Below are 19,420 nucleotides of genomic sequence, written 5' to 3' on the forward strand. Positions count from 1 at the left end.
ACTAGTCTTCTCTTTTTTTTAATCTATACTTCTACTGTTTCTCACCCTCAAGCTCAATTTCTTTGTGTCTTTTTATCTCTTATTTTGTCTACTTTCCACCAAACATTAGTCACCGAACTAATGTTTGGTGGCCTGCTCATTTGGGGAAGTGGAAAGGTTGAAATAATCGTCTTCTATAAAAATGCTACAATAACCCTGGAGGAGCTACGTAAGTCCACAGTTCAGTTGGTAGAGTGCTGACAGGACAATTATTATTTGCACACTTTCCAGGCCTGGTCTTCATGAAAGAGTGACAAGAAGAAAGCCATAAGAAGTCTTGTTTTCCACAAGGCATGAAAGACTCAGTAAACATGTGACGAAGGTGCTTGGGTCAGACATTTTTGACTTACATGCAAACTGCTTAGTGCGGCAGAAAACTAACAGTGTGATACATGGTAGGATCATTCAGACTAGATGCATTTCTTCAGCAAGAACATTAAACAGGTCAGAGTTGATTTGAACATGGATGATGCAGAACAGTCATGGAACAAAACATGTTAGTGGCTGCAAAATAGTTGAGACTTTGGTAGACGATCGTCTTCCACATGTAACCTGAACCGCATTGAAATGGTTTTGGTTGAAGCAAGTTAATATGCTTGAATAGCTCAGTCATAGTCTCAACCCAAATGCAATAAAAAAAAATGTTATCAAGCCTTGGAAACAATATTGAACGTTATTTTAATGCAATTTGACTGCGCTAGAAGTATTTTGGCAGTGAATGAGCCATGAGAATGACTTCTCCCCTTACTCTTTAGATTTAGTCTTTGAATATCATTTTCCATGTGTTTTACAATTATGCAGTATTTGGTTATGATTTATCTCCAAAACCCCCCGTTAAATACATTGAACGTTTGATTTGACAAAAGATGAAAAAGTTCAGAAGAGATGAAGACTTTTGCAAGCATCCAAACATGCATCAAAGTCTTCCAGTTTTTGAGTATTTGGTGTTCCAACCATCAATAATCTAATAATTGCAGCACCATTCATTTTATACAAAATCAGCAGTTTCCATTATTGGCAGACACAAATATAACACTGTTGGACTGATTCAAGGATAAAAGGGTGAAAGGATTCCAATCTTCATCTTAAATTCCTCAGTCAACCTGGATAATTTCTTGTGCGGCAGCTTCCCTGCGTCAAAGCAAGTCTGTGTGTTTCCGAGGGTTAGCTGTCCTGACCTTGACTTCTGGGTGGGCTGCATAGGCCATGTGCTTGCCTTGGAACATTGGAGGTTGCTTCTGTTTGCTGAAACAACACGCAAGCGGTGGAGTGGCACAGAGAGCATCATCACACGCAGTACTTCACTCCCTTTTTTAGACACAGTCACAGACTCACATACACAGAAATTAAGCACAGTAAAAACCGTCTTCTGAGACTTCATCGTAGCACATAAGCCATGCTTATTATGTCAAATGGAAGTAATCATTTTCTTTTTGCCCAGACTAAAGTATATTTTTTATCTGCCACAGGATGTGTTGCTGCTCTCATCTTTTTTCCTTAAATTTAATCCCACTGATAGAAAAATGATTGAATTTGGCCTTTTTTATGGACAGTAATAATTGGGGCCTGCCATGCAAAGCAATGGCAGGAACCTATTACTATTGTCGGAGAAAAGCGTCTCTTTAATCTTTATTTTTCATCCATAACCGTTAATGCGGCTCATACCGCTGGGTGCACACCTACAAATGAGGTATCAAAACGTGCAGAAAATTCACGCCATTGTTGCTATTATTTTTGGTGGGATTTGGGCTTAACGTGGCGACATAATTCGCAAAAAACTATGAAAAAAAACCCATTATAAGTCAATGGGAAAAATCCTAGAAATACCCTATTTTTGAGGATTTGCTGTGTCGTCACAAATTCACCTAGAAATGCCATTCAAATTTCATTTTGTAGATACGTCTGTGATCTCTTCGAAAGTGAAGACGGCTCGTCGATACCAGTTACGGTTTGTCCACAATTTGCCTCTAAGCGACCCAAAGTTTCTCATTTTTCCTCAAATTAGAGTGAGAGCCGACCTCGGTTCAGATCTGGGCACAACATTTCTTTCTCTCATCGCTGTAAATGCTCTGAGTGAGGTACAGATATGAATCTCGGGACTATCGCAGAAGACCCATAGCCCTCTCATACGCTCCAAACGCTTTTCGAATATGTATTACGGTTCCCGAACAGGAAGGATTTGTTTCCAATGCTGTTTTTCAGTAAAACGTGTTTGCTCAAACACACAATTGTGTGTTTGAGAGCTCAGAGCTCAGAGCTCACACCCTGCTGAGACCATTATTTACCATAGCAACGGAACTCAAGAGGCTATTGGCTGGTGGTTAGGACTACAAATACGCATCGCTGTAGTTCTATCTATCCTCAGTTGAAACAGATCAGGACTGAACTGGCCTTTAGAACTTTTTGCTGATATGGGCTGTATATAACTGATTTAACTCAGTAACTGTTACACATGGGATTAGTTTGGCCCTTTGAAATGAAGCTTAACATTTCAAAATAAAAGCCTTGAATATTTGTACATCAACTACTTGTGTTTTGAGCATTATATAACTGATTTTATCCAATGACTGTTATTCATGGGATTAGTTTGGCCCTTTGAAATGAAGTTTAACAAAAATTCCAAAATAAAAGCCTTGAATATTTTTACATCAACTACTTGTGTTTTGCGCATTATATAACTATTTTAACCCAATGACTATTACGCAGGGGATTAGTTTGGCCCTTTGAAATGAAGCTTAACATTTCAAAATAAAAGCCTTGAATATTTTTACATCAACTACTTGTGTTTTGCGCATTATATAACTATTTTAACCCAATGACTATTACGCAGGGGATTAGTTTGGCCCTTTGAAATGAAGTTTAACAAACATTTCAAATTAAAAGCCTTTAATATTTTTACATCAACTACTTGCGTTTTCAGCATTATATAACTGATTTAACCCAATGACTATTACACATGGGATTAGTTTGGCCCTTTGAAATGAAGTTTAACAAAAATTCCAAAATAAAAGCCTTGAATATTTTTACATCAACTACTTGTGTTTTGCGCATTATATAACTATTTTAACCCAATGACTATTACACATGGGATTAGTTTGGCCCTTTGAAATGAAGCTTAACATTTCAAAATAAAAGCCTTGAATATTTTTACATCAACTACTTGTGTTTTGAGCATTATATAACTGATTTTATCCAATGACTGTTATTCATGGGATTAGGTTAGCCCTTTGAAATGAAGTTTAACAAAAATTCCAAAATAAAAGCCTTGAATATTTTTACATCAACTACTTGTATTTTGCGCATTATATAACTGTTTTAACCCAATGACTATCACGCAGGGGATTAGTTTGGCCCTTTGAAATGAAGTTTAACAAACATTTCAAATTAAAAGCCTTTAATATTTTTACATCAACTACTTGCGTTTTCAGCATTATATAACTGATTTAACCCAATGACTGTTATACATGGGATTAGTTCGGAACTTTAAAATGAAGCATACTGAAAATTTCAAAATAAAAGCCTTGAATATTTTTAAATCAGATAATTGCTCTGTTGAGCATTATATAACTGATTTAACCCAACGACTGTTATACATGGGATTAGTTTGGACCTTTGAAATGAAGTTTAACAAAAATTCCAAAATAAAAGCCTTTAATATTTTTACATCAACTACTTGAGTTTTCAGCATTATATAACTATTTTAACCCAATGACTATTACGCAGGGGATTAGTTTGGCCCTTTGAAATGAAGTTTAACAAACATTTCAAATTAAAAGCCTTTAATATTTTTACATCAACTACTTGTGTTTTGCGCATTATATAACTATTTTAACCCAATGACTATTACGCAGGGGATTAGTTTGGCCCTTTGAAATGAAGTTTAACAAACATTTCAAATTAAAAGCCTTTAATATTTTTACATCAACTACTTGCGTTTTCAGCATTGTATAACTGATTTAACCCAATGACTATTACACATGGGATTAGTTTGGCCCTTTGAAATGAAGCTTAACATTTCAAAATAAAAGCCTTGAATATTTTTACATCAACTACTTGTGTTTTGCACATTATATAACTATTTTAACCCAATGACTATTACACATGGGATTAGTTTGGCCCTTTGAAATGAAGCTTAACATTTCAAAATAAAAGCCTTGAATATTTTTACATCAACTACTTGTGTTTTGCACATTATATAACTATTTTAACCCAATGACTATTACGCATGGGATTAGTTTGGCCCTTTCAAATGAGGTTTAACAAAACTTCCAAAATAAATGCCTTGACAAAATTTTAAATCATACTGAATGGTGCACGTCCACCTTACTTAACGTTCTTGTGATTCTCCGCATGCCATTGATTACGTTGCGGCGTTCTTTAGCATCGATGCCAATTTTTAGCGTGACAACGCCTGGCCCAAACCGACGGGCGCCCAAACCGACGCCTTGACAAAATTTTAAATCGTACTGAATGGTGCACGTCCGCCTTACTTAACGTTCTTGTGGTTCTCCGCATGCCATTGATTACGTTGCAGGGTTCTTTAGCATTGATGCTAATATGTAGCGTGACGACGCCGGGCCCAAACCGACGGGCGCGCCTTGGCAGGCCCCGGCTAAATTTCTTCCGAAATTTTCTAGTAATAGTAATTATCCCTCTTTGATATGTGTAATGCTTTGACATAAGACATCAAAGAGTTGCCATAATTGCATTGGCACCAGGTGAGTCAAGACCACCTAAGATGCAGAAACCCCCTGTTCTTGAGAAAGCAGGGTAAACAACTTTTGATTTCAGCAGCAGGTGACACAGACATGCCTCTGCAGCAGGTTTTTCAAACTTAGATTACAGATAAAAGTCCTCCAAGAAATTTCTAAATTAGACATGGCTTTTAAGTTAAAGTGACAGATAATATTAACTATCATCTTGTTACTTATTTATTCCAAAGCACTCATGTTATACTTCTATGCATATTTATCTTTGCAACAGATACATTTAGATGCATTGAAATTTCCATTAGAGAAGGTTCAGAGTAACAACCCCGCTTTTATTTCACAGTCTTTGCCTGTTCTGCCATCTGGTGGCGGTTTTCAGTATTGTAAGGTTTGTATGAAAAGTTGTTTAAAAAAAACCTTACGGAATCTCCTATGGGTTTCTAGATTGTAAATTAGAATGCATAATCCAATATTTATAAGAATTATATATTTGTATATGTAATCATTTATATAAATTTTATAAATACAATTCTTGCTTATATAATCCATAGTTGTCTGATAAGTCTGACAAAATTTAACAGATAAAAAAGAAGGGTGTTTTTAAACTTTTGAAAAGAATAACAAGAATGAATGACTGAATTAATAAGAAAATATATAAAATACCTAAATTGGTTAGCATTTACTTTAGGCATTGGATTAAAGTTATGAATGACACGATTGAAAGTGACAAAAACACAGAAAGCAGTCAGACACTGTTCGAAAGCAATATAACCTCAATTAGACCTTCGATACTGCAGAGCAGAAAATCCATCAAACAAACAGAAATCCACAAATAAGAGATGGATGTGGAGAATGGAGTGAGAATAACATGAAACACAACAAAATATGGTCAAAACAAGATGGAAAATCCAAAAGTAGGAACTGTAAATGATAAGAAGTGACATAATCTAGAACACAGATAATCAAAAATCACTGGAAAATATAGAGTACAATAAGGGGATTAGTATTTACGTAATGACAATGAAATGATAAAATCGAAACCTGAATGCAAAGCAAACAGGCCAGGATGAAGACATATATAAATGTCAGTTCCAACTTTGGAAAATATTGATAAAATAAAGTGGCCGGTAGGGGTTCCTGCACGATGGAAATGTCAGATTTAGCATTTTTCTTGATAAACAGATGTTATAGATGTGAGGTCATGTTAAAATGTGAAACTTTCAATAAATTTACATAGAATGAGTCTTCTGAATAGCTACTCTCTTTTAAATTAGTTTTTGAAAAACATGGGAGGACATTTTTCAATAAAATTACTTCATCTTTCTCATTTTCTAATATACCTGGTTATGCCTGAGGTTTTAGAGTACTTGATGTTTTGGGGGTCTCTGGTTTTCTAACTAATTGAACTACAACAGTAATTTCTAGCTATATTTCAAAAACAATAGTGATGTTTATCAGCTTACCTTTGTAAAATTATAATTGCAAATATTTTGGCCCATTATATCAGAACATTTCACCCTCTTTATTGGAAATTTTATGTGACAGACACACAAAGCTTCCACCAGCTTTGCACTAAGATCCTTGTGCAAATCTAAACTTGGAAGAGCTGCCGAATCCTTGTTCTATTCTAATCTAAATCTTCTTTTAATGCTTCCTGTACTTTGTAAAATAAAATGTCCCTTTGGTAAAAAAAAAAAAAGGCAGTGACTAAAAAACACAAAATTTTGACTGATGCACTCATCAAAATTCTTAAATATATTTTGCTTTATCAACAGCGCAAATTGTTTTCTTTTTTCACCAGGAAATCTATGCTGAAGACAAGAAGTCCAATGCTTATACATATTGGTCATTCTGAAAAATTATTTGGTGTCAGTCAGATTGGATGGAGAGCATAAATTCTCAAATCTTGTAGATATTCATCAGTGGATTTAGGTCTGGTTTAACTGGGCCATTCTAACACAGTGCAATGCTTTGATCTAAACCACTGCACAGTAGCTTTGGTTGTGTGCGCTCAGTGTTACTGCCGTTTTATCCTCTTGCACAGCCTTATGCCGCCACCACCATGTATCACCACTGGAATGGTGCGTTCAGGACAATGTGCAATGTTATTTTCTCACAATATAGCACTTTGCATGTGTGAGCTTCCTGTATGTTACTATTTACAGCCTCTGCCTCTTCTTCACTTCCATTATCACCCTCATTTAACAGTTATATGTATGTATTTCCTGAATTTTAGACAGGAATGTCCAACAAGTTCACAAGTGTGGACTTGTTTAGTTTGTAGCACTCCCTCTTCTGGCTGAACTGTGTAGGACAGTTTTTTAATGCCCTGGCTCTCCAGAGGACAGGTGTTCAGGTTGTTCCTCTAGAACTGGTTGCTAAACATCATGTAGCTATCTCTGATGGATGAAGAAAGTTTGGAGGCCAGACTTTCATACGTTTATGCTTTGATTTAATGCATCTGCGGCAGAGGAAGGTCACTGGTCTGCAGTGGTTTGTCATGGTAGAAACTTTATGAAAACTTTTCAGTAGTGTGAGCCTGGATTTTAAATGTACTGAAGTGTCTTTTAATCTTTCCCTCAGAACCAGCTCTGCCTTCTCACTTCTTGTGTCTTCCTATGTACTTCTTCACATAGGAAGTACAACAGAGACACCTTCCCTGTCTCTGTTGAAGTATTTCCACATTAAGGTGGGTTCAGGGATTTTTGCAGTGTTATGTTTCCATCAAACATAGCTAAGCTAGTTTTTCATCTGACCAGAGCACCTTCTTCTCCACTGTGACCCTCAAACCCGAGGTGCTCTGTTAAATGGTCTTTCATAAGCTTAGTCACGTAAAAGTCAGCTTTTAAGATTTTTGAATTACAAAAATATTTCTCAAAGCTACAAGCCACAACACCTTTAACATGTTTTATTAAAGAATGTTGCATTTATAACTTTTTTTTATTTCACCTCATCTGCTCATTGTTGCTTCTACTTTTGTTTTACCGATTGCCACACCTTAAAATCCTCTCATTAAATGTCATGTAGGACAAATAAAGACTGTCCTCCTTCACGTAGGTGTCATTTAGTTTCAGTTTGAAACAGTCAGAGCAAGCATGGAGGATCTAAGCTCAGGGTCACTCTGACCATCTTTATCTCCTTCTCCCATCCCCTCCACTATCTTTGATGGGGGAGGATTGTACATCATGGCTGTCTAAACATGTTGCCTGCCTATGATTTTGGCTTTTCTCACAGCTCATAAGGCCGTGTGAACCTGACCGTGCAGACAAATGACCCGACGTCTTTGTAGTTTTATCATTGTACGTCATTTGCAGCAGTCTTTTGCAGTACGTCTTCTTGCTATCTGTTACCATTCCGAACCAAAATCCAGCTTGATATGACGTTCACTTTCTTTCACTATGCGGTTTGTGCAAGGTAAGTACATTTAGGACAGCAGTAAGACACCAGACTCATAAACTAAAAAAACATGTTTTTTTATGATTTATAACAAGATGTGAAAATAATGTGAAATAATGTTAAAATATTTAGGACACACAGTGAAAAAGTTTGTATTTTTCAACACATTTGGACATATAGATTTGTCAGAGATTGAATAAAAATGAAAAACTGAAAGAAAAGACTTCTTTTTTTTCTGTAAAATGCAAAACGACAAATACAGTTTCTGGCTGAGAAGAAATTAGGACACCCACACATTTATTCCTATTTATAATGGCTAAAATTACACCCAAATATATCACATGATTGCACATGATTAGAACATTGTTGCTTTGCATTTTGATTTCCATGTTTAAACTGTGAGCGTGAACACCATGGTGAGAGCCAAAGAGCTGTCTGAGGTCCTGAGAAAGAACACAATGGCAGCTTCTGAGTCTTGCTCAGTATCTAAAGATATCTCACAAGAACTAAAATCAGTGAGTTCCGCTTTACAGAAAACAGTGTATTAGTGAGACATTCAGAACAACTGCATACATTCTCAGGTCTGGCAGTACAAGAAAATTCACCCTAAAATCAAACCAGATGCTTAAAGAAGTCAGTCTCATAAAAACGTTCACTTCATACATGTTCACTGGACATACAGCAGGCTCTTGTTTATGAGACCACGGTTCTTAACTGCCACCCTCAAACTGCTTACAGTGTCCTCTTAGGTACATAAGGACACTGGCCTCCTTATGACACTTAAGGTGTTAAGCAAATTAAGTAAATCCGCCAAGTGCTGGCTGAGTGTTAAGACACTGGACCGAGTTAGAGCTTAATCTTAATCTGATTGAGATGCTGCAGGTTGACTTGAAAGAAATATTGTCAATAGGCTACTGTCACAATGCACTGCTATCCTGTTCCCTCAAAATGAACCAGTGGAGAGTGATGGTGAGTTATACAGAGTTGCATTTTATTTTTAATAGTTTGTGATACATTTACCTGACATCTGTTTGAATAACACTATAGCAGATACAATATAGATTGATAAATCCGGACATAAGAAACTATGACAAAGACTAGTTTTAAACAGTTTATACAATAAAACTTTAAAGCTGCGCATTAGTGTGTTAAGCTTCATTTATTGAGGGTTTGTTTTTTCACATAACAGGAAATAACAGGAAATCATAGGTCTTTATAATTTTAGCCATAAATATGTACATATAAAAACACAAAAATCATAATAATCGACTCCTTCTGTTGTTCACAGCATCCATCAGTTCCATTACTAAAAGTGGATTCAACAATTTCACGTGTTCCTATTTTTTCATACCATTCTTAGATTCCATTTTTGACTCAGAAACTATTCTCTCTGACCTGTTTTCTTTTTAACGTAGTCCTGTAAGCCTTGCAGCACAATCTCAGCATAGAAAAGCTTAAGGGGAATAGACTGCAGCAACCAGGCCTAAATGAACAACACAAAGACATCCATAAGGATAATTCAGTCTGTTAGCATATAGTGCCTTGTCCAAACTCTTCAACCTTTTCAGCAATTTCTCATGTTTCAGCCACAAAATTCAGTCCATTTTCTTGTGATTTCATCTGAAAGAAATATACAAATTAATATGCAACAGTGAAGAGGACATTTTTCTGCCAGCGAGCTTTGCACATAAATAGACTGAAATTTTAGTCCATTCTTCTTTGCAAAATAGCAATAGCCGAGTCAGAATGCATGGAGAAAGTTTGTGAATCTTCAAGTCTTACCAGGGACCCAAGGCAAGTAGTTGCACCAAATCTTGTTTTGGAAGTGTCAATGTGAAGGGGGTTGATAATAACTTCATGACACTTTGAGATGTTTACATGAAAAGCATTTAAAAAAAAACAAACTAATATCATTGTTTTTCCACTTTGCAAATATACATTTTTTGCCTAATAAATAAACATGAGAAAATGTGGAAAGTTCAAGATGTTTGAATGCTTCTGCAAGGCACTATTACTTGGTATCATGAGATACTTTTGTAAATTGTTTTACCAGGAGTGTGTGGCAGATAGTGCCGTTGATTTTGTCTCCAGCTCTGAGGTACTGCAGGGATGTTTGTACAAAGTATTCTGGCAGCAGCGTCACAATGTTCGTTTTTTGGAAACCCGCCATCCGAGTGGAGACCCCGAAAGGAGCCACAGCCTGAGAAAATATTCAGAATGTGCTTCAGGTTCACAGCAAACAGTTTCAGCCTATTTGTGGTCCAAAGTTTTTCGGAGAAAGTCTGAAAGAATATTATGATACCTGTATGATGATCCCTCTATCTTTGTACTCTGCTTGGAGACATTGAGAAAATCGTTCCACAAAGACCTGGACAACCCGACATTCACGCAAAGATTATAAATGATCCAATCAGATGACCTGCAAAATATCTTAGATGGATCATTTTACCTTCGATGCAGCATAAAGGGAATAGAGTGGAAAGGGAAAAGAAGCAATTCCTGAAGCGACATTGATGATCACCCCTTTATTCCTACAGAGCCAAAGAAAGATTCAAAAATCAACAACTGGAAACATATTTGTGGAAAATTGAACTGCGTTGAACAGCATATTATAATAAACTCTGTTAAACATTACATCTAATGAAGAAAACATGGGTAGGAGACCTGTTCTCCATGCCTGGGAGGATTATTTTGCACATCTGAAGACAAATGAAAACAAGATCAGATTCGAGAGAGATGAGAGTGTACAGCAAGTGTCTATAGACTGAGGAAACTGTCAGTCAAATAAAAGTTAAATATATTTCTCTTTTGTATTTTAAAGAACTGTTTGAATGTCTGTTCAAATCATGATATAACTGAAACTCTCTTACCTTGCACAATGTTTTCACATTGCAGTTTATCACCTTTGTTATCGTCTGAAAATACACATTAACACCTGTCTCAGTAAATGGTTCCGGACTTTAAGATCAACTTCAGAACATTTAATACTGAAACAAGTTGTTTTACATTTTATTTTAAAGGAAATTTTGTTTATTTTTAGAAAGACCCCAGAGATGAAACCACTTTGAAAGTGTTGAATCAATCACCATGTTGTTTGTCTTGTGTATAAAACTAGAGGATTAATCATTTAAATTATTGGGAGTTTCACTTTTTGAATTGAATTAGTGGAGACAAAAACTTTTAAATTATATTCTGGTTTCCTGAGATGGACCTGCTATGCATTTAAATAGAAATATCACAGCTCACCTGTTCAGTTTTAGATGTTTCAATTTTCTCTTGGGACAAGTGGATTTACTCAAAACAAACATCTTTCAAAAATAATGTGTTTGTATCTGTACATGTGCATATTAATGTCAGGAGGATATCAAGTTAGTTCCTCAAAATTCACTTGGGTTCTCATGTACGAGCTTTTGAAGTATCACTGACCTTGTCCAGATCCTCAGATTCGAGAAACTTACAGGGGATAAAGGTGGGGAGCACCCCGACGTTGTTAACTATGTACGGGGAGACAAAAGATGTTGTTTTGGAGAAAGAATTATCCTTCATAATTATGCTTTGAATATGAAATAGAGAAAAAAATAGGAATGTCTGACCTAAAACACCAATGTTAAGGTCTTTTAACTCTTCCTCTATTTTTCTGAAGACATTCTCCTCACTGAAGTCTGCCACAATCACCTTCACCCTCTGTCCTGTGGTTTCACCTGAGACCAAACACTGACATTACTCTGAACAATAGCTATCTATAAAAATGATTATTCATACATTTGTAGATGTTTTGCAACTACAAACAAGCAAGTGTTATACCTATTTCCTCTGCCACCTTTTCCAGCATTGCTTTAGTTCGACTCATGATGACAACATTCATTCCTCGGTCAGCAAGCTGAGAAACAGTGTGTGACGGTTAATCAGGAACAAAAATGTTCACATGCAAATATTAGTGAACAGAGTTCAAATAAAAGGTAAGTATATTTAGGTTGCAAATTTAAATGCAAAAAAAGTTTATCACATTGTTTAAACAGTTACTTACTGCAAATGCATACGCTCTTCCTATGCCTTCTGACGCACCAGTCACCACTAAAAGAGAGGAAGCAAAGATTAAGATAATCAAGTTCAATCACCTGCTTGTATCTGCAGCTGTTTACAAATCAACACTAGGGGCGCTGCCACTCCCCACAGAGCTCCTTCTGACGGTACTGCCAGCACTGTCAGAAGGACGTTGGGTCCCCGTTTCAGAAAGCAGGATTGCTGAAAATCCTGAGTCAGCTTTTTACCGCAACTTACTTCGTGAACCATCTCTGCTCGGCAGCAGGATTGTTTGAGGAAATCCTGAGTTTATCCTGTCGTTTTGCTGCCACAAGGAAAGTGTCAGAAATGGTGTTTCCTTCCCTGTGGGAGCTTGTAAATGTTGGTCAAGATGTATTCTCCATCGGAAGAGGGTGATCACACCTTGAGTAGGTGTTTTTCATTTCCGGGTTATTTAAGGCGTTACCGTTTTCAATTTATCGCAATGAAATTTCCGCCTGAAACAAAAATTGAAACAAAGAGGCCATTCTTTGTGTTGCTTCGTTTTTTATACCAGCTGGATGCTGTCGAGAATGTTACTGTGCCACCTAAGCTGATCAACAGCAGAGGTGGATGTGGATCAATTAGGCTACTCGCGTCTATGAAGAGTGTGTGTCTCCACCTGACATGGACACATGGGGTTCTATCTTGGGCATGTGCTTTCCATTAAAGAGCTTTTTCCTGTTTTATGTTATTGGTATCAAGCACAAGTTGTTCAGTTTTAAGTGAATTTTATTGAATAATGTAGGCTTTTAAACAAGAGCCCTCCCACCATCGGACTGTAGATAATTGTGAATTGAAACTACAAACACTGTTGGTATTGCAGCATCAACAGTAATGCCTTTTTTGTTGTTAGGGTTAAACTGTTGTCAGTTTACAAATCACTGAACGGCTTAGAACCACAATACATTAAAGATCTGCTGTTGTCGTATCAACCTTCCAGACCTCTCAGGTCTTCCGGTTCTGGTCTGCTCTGCATCCCCAGAACCAGAACCAAACTAGGAGAAGCAGCTTTCAGCATCTATTCACCGCAAATTTGGAACAAACTTCCAGAAAACTGTAAAACAGCTGAAACACTGACTTCTTTTAAATCTCGACTAAAAACCCACCTGTTTAGAATTGTATTTGAAATGTAATCAATTACAAATTTATTGATGGAACTTGACTTAATGCTGTGTTTTGATTGTTGATTCTATCTTGCATTGTGTGTCTGTGTTTGTAATGATGTAAAGCACTTTGAAATGCCTTGCTGCTGAAATGTGCTATACAAATAAAATTTGATTTGATTTGATTTTTCTTAACTATGTTTTGATATTATCCTTTTGCCATCATTGAAATGTATAATTCCAGTGGTAAGCAACAATGCTCATTTTAAGGTTCTTAAAGTGAGATTCTCCTCTTTTGAAAACCCAGAGTATCAGAGAGCTGGGTAGGTTTATTCAGAGTAACTGCCTTCTCAGAGCTTGTTAACCCTCCTTTCTGAAACAGGGCCCAGGACTGCCTGTGTTAATGTTTGTTTACACTTCAGTCCATTTTGTTCTTACTCACTGTGCTAAAACATCATGTTCCTCAGCTGATAAAATGTTTGCTGAGAACAAACAGAAACTGTTTGTTTCCAAGGCTCACAACATCACAACACTCCCCTTTTGGTTCTAACAAATGAATAAAATTGTATATATATATAACTATAACTATATAACTGTATATAGTTAGGTTACTCGCTTTTTCATGATAGGTTTTCAATGCAAATGAATGAATTTCAAATCAGTTCCTTGAGGTGTGCAGTCATTCATTTCTGCAATGGCATTTTAATCTGGTGGGGAACTGGACTTTAACTGAGTCATTGTATTGTCTTTATTTATTTACTTTTTCCTGGCTCTGTTACGCGCTGGCAGATTACTTTGGGCAGTTTTACAGATAATGAAAAGATAATGAAAGTCCATTTTGTTCTTCATGAATCAAATGAGTGTGTTGTTGTTCAGTGTAGTGGAAAGACACGAGAGTCAATTATTGCTGTTTAATTGTTCTGCTTTGATCATGGGTTGGCAGCAATGGACCATTGGAAAGAAAAGCAAAAGCTGTCTTGTCTTCCGGTAAAGATCTGGGCTTGAAGGTTTTATTTTTTATATTAAAATATCTGGGGAAGCCTCGCTTTTTATTTTGACTTTGCTTTGAAATCTTTGTAATTGCTTTCTGAAACCGCCAACATGAAAAAAGAGACTGTTTTGGGCTTGATACAACTGTCTCCCTTTGCAATCTTGCATCGCCTACTTTTCTCTGAACATGATTGAAATGCTCTTTGACAGAGAGCAAAGGTTAAGTTTTTCTTCCCCGATTATTTTCTCTAAAGTATGTTACTATCAGATTTTGAGCCTTAAAGTGAGATGTTGCATTCAATGAAAGCCTGTTTTTCCAACAATTGCAGATGAACAGTCCAATACGGAGTAAACACATGCCAGTAGAATCACTTTATGCATGACTAAATCCCAATTAAACACTTTCTAGTTGCACTGAACATCCAGATGTTAGATGGTTTAACCGGGGGAGCTGACGTGTACAACATGCTGCAGAAAAACAAAACAATTGCTGGAACATGACAACAAACAGATGCTGAGAAAATACAAAGACAGGAAGGAAGAAGGCCCCTTTAACTGCAAAAACAGCTAAGAAATTAGATAAATCATTAAACATTCAATGATATAATTCAACATCAACTGTTTGTATCAATTTAGTAGCCCTTCATATCACTTAGTACCCATGAAGTAACACTCAGTTGCAAAAAGCTTAGTGACTCCTTAATTACACTTTATTACTGGGACTGTTTAATGGAAAATCAGGGTAATCAGTTTCAGGGGTTTGAACTTTAGTTGCAAAACAGCTTCTTTCTCAACAAAATGGGCTACAAAGGTTATATTTTCAAAATAAAAATAATAAGAAAGACAGCAAACAGAGAAAAATTCTATAGTTTATATTCCTGATTGTTACTCACAATTAAACAACCACATTAAAATGTCTTTTTAAACTGTAAATGGTAAATGCCACTACAGCTTTCTACATTTGACAAGACATGATTAAAGTGCATGGAGCTAAAAACAATAAAAAAATATTTGGCCTGAGGTCAATGTTTTTCATTGTCTACTCTGCAGTAATTATCTCAGAATGCTGTCGCCAAGAGGAATTTTCCCACATTTCTCACTTGATGATTCATAATGGATGAAAAATGATCTCAACAGATTCACAGCAGGAGAACTCGCCCCAATTTGCAGCGCATTACAAAAGTATCCATACTTCTTTTGAGTTTTTCCCACATTTTATCACAACTATTATGAAGGTCTAAAAACAATTCCTAAACATGCAATGTGATTTAAGACCCGCAAATACAAAATTGCTTCCAATTTGTGTACAGCAAAGCAGTTTATTTTAGTATTTAAGCATACAATGTCTTGAAAAAATATTGAACCTCCGTTGAAACTTTTCATTTTGTTTTATCACAACAAACATCATTGTATTTTGCTGATATTTTTATGATAGAACAACACAAAGTAGTGTATAACTGTGAAGTTAAATGAATAAGATAGTTTTATTTATTTATTTATTTTTACAAATTACAGCATTGTGTACATATGTATCTAGAACCTGTACAGGGAATCTGGTCAGAGCTGATTTTTTTCTTTATTCCTATGGTAAAACCTGGTGGGTTCAGTATCTTGTTGTGTCAACACCTTTATTTGTCGTGTTCTGTATTTTCTGTGTGTTAATTTCGAGTTTTCTGTGTCCTTGAGTCTCTTCGTTGTCCTGTCCTCCCCTTGATTGTTCCCAGGTGTGTCTCGTTTCTGTGATTACCCTCCCGTGTATTTAATGCCACCTGTGTGTCTGCGTCTCTGTCGGGTCCTTGTCTAATGTGCACTCAGTCTTTCGTGTTCCAGTCTTATTAACGGTTGCTACCGGCGTTGAGCCCTGGCTTCCGCTCGGCCGTGCTGCCCGTTGCTTGCACTGTGTGTTGCACTATTAAAATCACTATTCATCTTACCTGGGTCTACAGCGTCTGCCTCACCACCCCTCAACACACTGTTTCGTGACATTATTCAGTAGGATCAGGACTGATGAGAGTATTGCAGGAGTTAAACATTGTAAAATTCTGGGGTTAATCTGAGACTTGAGACTGGGATGAAGGTTTACCAACAACCCCAAAGAAGGGGCAGAGTAACAAGCAAAGGAAAGGTTTTATATCAAAGCATGTCCATGTTTTAGAATTGTCCCATTAAGCCTAAATGCAATTGAGAATTTAAGGGATCTGAATAGATTTGCAAGGTAAATACATATGTAAAGCAAAAGTATTCAGACCCCTGAATACAAGAAGCAGATCATATGCATATGATCACTTGCATATGACCAGTTCTGACTATTTTATTGTAAGACAAACCACTGAAAATCCTCCAAATACATTAGCCAGCGTCAAGTCATGCGACAAGATGAAACATGTAGAACATTTAGCAACAAACAGTGTACATTACATCTACTCTCTTATTCTTTGTACACAACAAAAGAGCTGTAATGTTCTGCTGTTCTGCGACAAAAAGAAAGGAGGGAAAACATAACAAGTTTCACTCGTTCTACAAGTTTCTGGAGAGCTGGCACTACTTTTTTTGTACATTTAGCTTGTGCCAGTGAGATCCTACTGCTACACGCATCATTTTCTCCATCGTAGAAAATAAATTGCAAATGTCAACATGAGTTTGCAAGATATGTTCTTAAATTAACTAAAAAATTCAGATTAAATGCAAGAAATGTATTTTCGGGATGGGCATATTCTGACAGAAATGCAAACATATGCAAATGAGGCTTTAAGTTGTCAAAATAGGACTGAATGCGGAGGTATGTGAAGCCTAGAACATACTGTCCTGGAAGTTTTTTTCTGTGCTGGAATGGAATGAGATTGTTCTTTAGAAAGAAAAATCAGTCCAGCATTCTGTGTCTTTCACAAGACCTCCTCCTGCTCTGTGGGAAGCTGTATAAACTCTTCAGAAGCTGCCAAAGTAAATCACTCAATTTTGTTTAGCTGCTCTGGGATCAGCAGGGGGATTTCAATGGCAACTGAGGTCTGAGGCCTGAAACAGAGCTTTTACTGCTTGTCGTTGTGTTCAAGTAAAATTGACATTATTACCAACTTTTCAGGTTATTGTTATTGGATCAGCTAGGGAATGCAACAGAGTGTGTCCTATATTCGCTAAATCCCCTATCAACAAACCCTGGAGGTGCTTTATAATTTGGGTTCAGAATCGTCTTCTTATTCCAGTAAGTTTTACTTTTCCTGTGGTTTTTTTGGCTCAAGAATAAATCAGAACTCAAGACAAATCATCTGTTAGAAAAGCTAAGCTTGATTTTACTTATTAGCACTCATTGCTTTAAATGCAAATGTGAACAGTCGTCTAAGCATGCATAAACTCTTCTGAAGCAAAGTCAGGACATGCATTTCAATGATCGGCATTGCACAAGTGTGATCCTGTGGAACAGCAAGAGGTCTAAACAAGCCTGAGCTGGATGAGCCTCTTTCTGCAACATTTCTGCACCCGAGTATTCCAGCTTCAGGTGACCTCCAGCACAATGCTCTGTTTGTTGGGCATCATTTACTCGCAAATGCTACGGTGCTCATTTTCACTATGTGGCTGCATTCATGAATACAAAATTTTGAATTATTTTTGTCCAAATGCGGTGAAAACTCTCTCACCTGCCCATTCGCCCATAGAAGTGAAGAAGGTCTTTGACAGAGGAAAACACCATTTAGGAAAAAGCATCCTACTGAAGAGCACCAGCTTCCCTCCATAGTAGACGACAACTGCTGCACCCAGCAAAGTGAATATCAGCTCCAGGAAATCCATGTTTTTCTAGTGCAGGGAATCAGGATTTAAGCCTTCCAGCGTCTCCGTCTTGCGTCAGTGGATTTGTTCAGTCTGGTAATAAAGACTGAAAGAAGGGAAAACTCTGCCAGAAGACACTCCCCCTTTGACAAACTGTTCACACACACGCACAAAAACACGTTGTGGCACAGTCCATCTGTTTGCCTATCTGTCTATTTATCTATCAATCAATCTAAATATCGACACATTTATCTGATAAGAGGTTTGTTTGCTAGGTAGCTCAGAGACGTAGACGCTTTTCTCAAAGTCAGTCCAGCTGGTTCATAATTGTTTTCTTTGGTATGCTATTTTGTTTAATAGCCATCTGTCACCCCTGTTTGCTTCACAGCCGTTTTTTCTTGAGGACTTGTATATGTCAAAACATTTCTCTTGTTTTCCATTGAAATGTGACAGGACTCATTTTCTCTGCTCCTAAGAAATTTTCCATGTTATGAAGTGCAAGAATTTTTTTTTTTGTCTCTTGTGGCCTTTAGTTTATTTCTTTGTTCTTATTTTTGCCAAAATATCTTTATTGAACATTTTTAGCAGTTTAAAAAAACACAGCTCAAACTATCAGTAAGATGTAGCTAAACAGTAATAGCACTATGTTCAAACCAAATACAAACAAATCAACAAAGTGCCCCTTACAGAGTCCTGATCATAATGTAAGCCACCACAAACTTCACACATCATCTCCATATCAAGGCATCAAATACAACAGTGCACTGAAAAAAATAACTCTTTGGATGAACATAAAAAAATGATGGAAAGGATTTTCACCTGATTACTTTGCTTTATTTCAGCACCATGTGATTCTGTTACTCCTATTTAAAGCAAACATGTTAGGTCAACTTAATTTATTAAGATTATTCCAATGTAAAGCAATTGTGTTGGCTCAACTTATGTTATTATGGTTATTCTAAGGGTGATTCTAAATCAAACGTGTTGGCTCAACTTAATATATTGTGGTTATTCTAATTTAAATAAAAGGAGTTGGCTCAACTTAATTTATAATGGTTATTCCAATTTAAAGCAAATGTGTTGACTCAATTTAATTTATTAAGGTTGATTCAACTCATTTACTATATATTGGCCCAATGTAATTTAAAAAAGCCAGCCCAACTAATTTGCAATGTTTTGGACAAAATAAACTTGATTAAGATTAAAGCAAATTTAGAAAATTGCATTAGTTGAAACCAACTTTCTTTTTCTCCGAAGAGTTTTTGCAGCGCTAGTGGCTCGTATTTGTTTGCGACAGTAGGCAGACAGGAAAGAGGGGAGGACATGCGGCAAAGGTCACCGGGAGTCAAACCAGCA

The 19,420-nt window shown here is 36.6% G+C and overlaps 1 protein-coding gene across 2 annotated transcripts; it reads right to left on the reverse strand.

Annotated features, from left to right (window-relative positions):
* Window positions 1-9,113: 9,113 nt before the first annotated feature.
* Window positions 9,114-18,171, reverse strand: hsd17b3 (hydroxysteroid (17-beta) dehydrogenase 3). 2 transcript variants are annotated; one of them, XM_028034480.1, is made up of 11 exons: window positions 17,935-18,170; window positions 12,172-12,218; window positions 11,949-12,024; window positions 11,738-11,845; window positions 11,571-11,638; window positions 11,015-11,059; window positions 10,809-10,843; window positions 10,594-10,675; window positions 10,447-10,512; window positions 10,195-10,344; window positions 9,114-9,627 (listed from the first exon to the last, which is right to left on the reverse strand). In XM_028034480.1, exons 1-11 carry the CDS (start codon window positions 18,083-18,085, stop codon window positions 9,526-9,528), a joined length of 930 nt encoding a protein of 309 aa, XP_027890281.1. In that variant the 5' UTR covers window positions 18,086-18,170; the 3' UTR covers window positions 9,114-9,525. The 2 variants fall into 2 exon arrangements, with proteins under 2 accessions (XP_027890281.1, XP_027890280.1); XM_028034479.1 differs by having other exon boundaries at window positions 11,571-11,845; window positions 17,935-18,171.
* Window positions 18,172-19,420: the final 1,249 nt, after the last annotated feature.

Source organism: Xiphophorus couchianus, chromosome 12 (assembly GCF_001444195.1).
Source record: "Xiphophorus couchianus chromosome 12, X_couchianus-1.0, whole genome shotgun sequence".
Classification (NCBI taxonomy): Eukaryota; Metazoa; Chordata; class Actinopteri; order Cyprinodontiformes; family Poeciliidae; genus Xiphophorus; species Xiphophorus couchianus.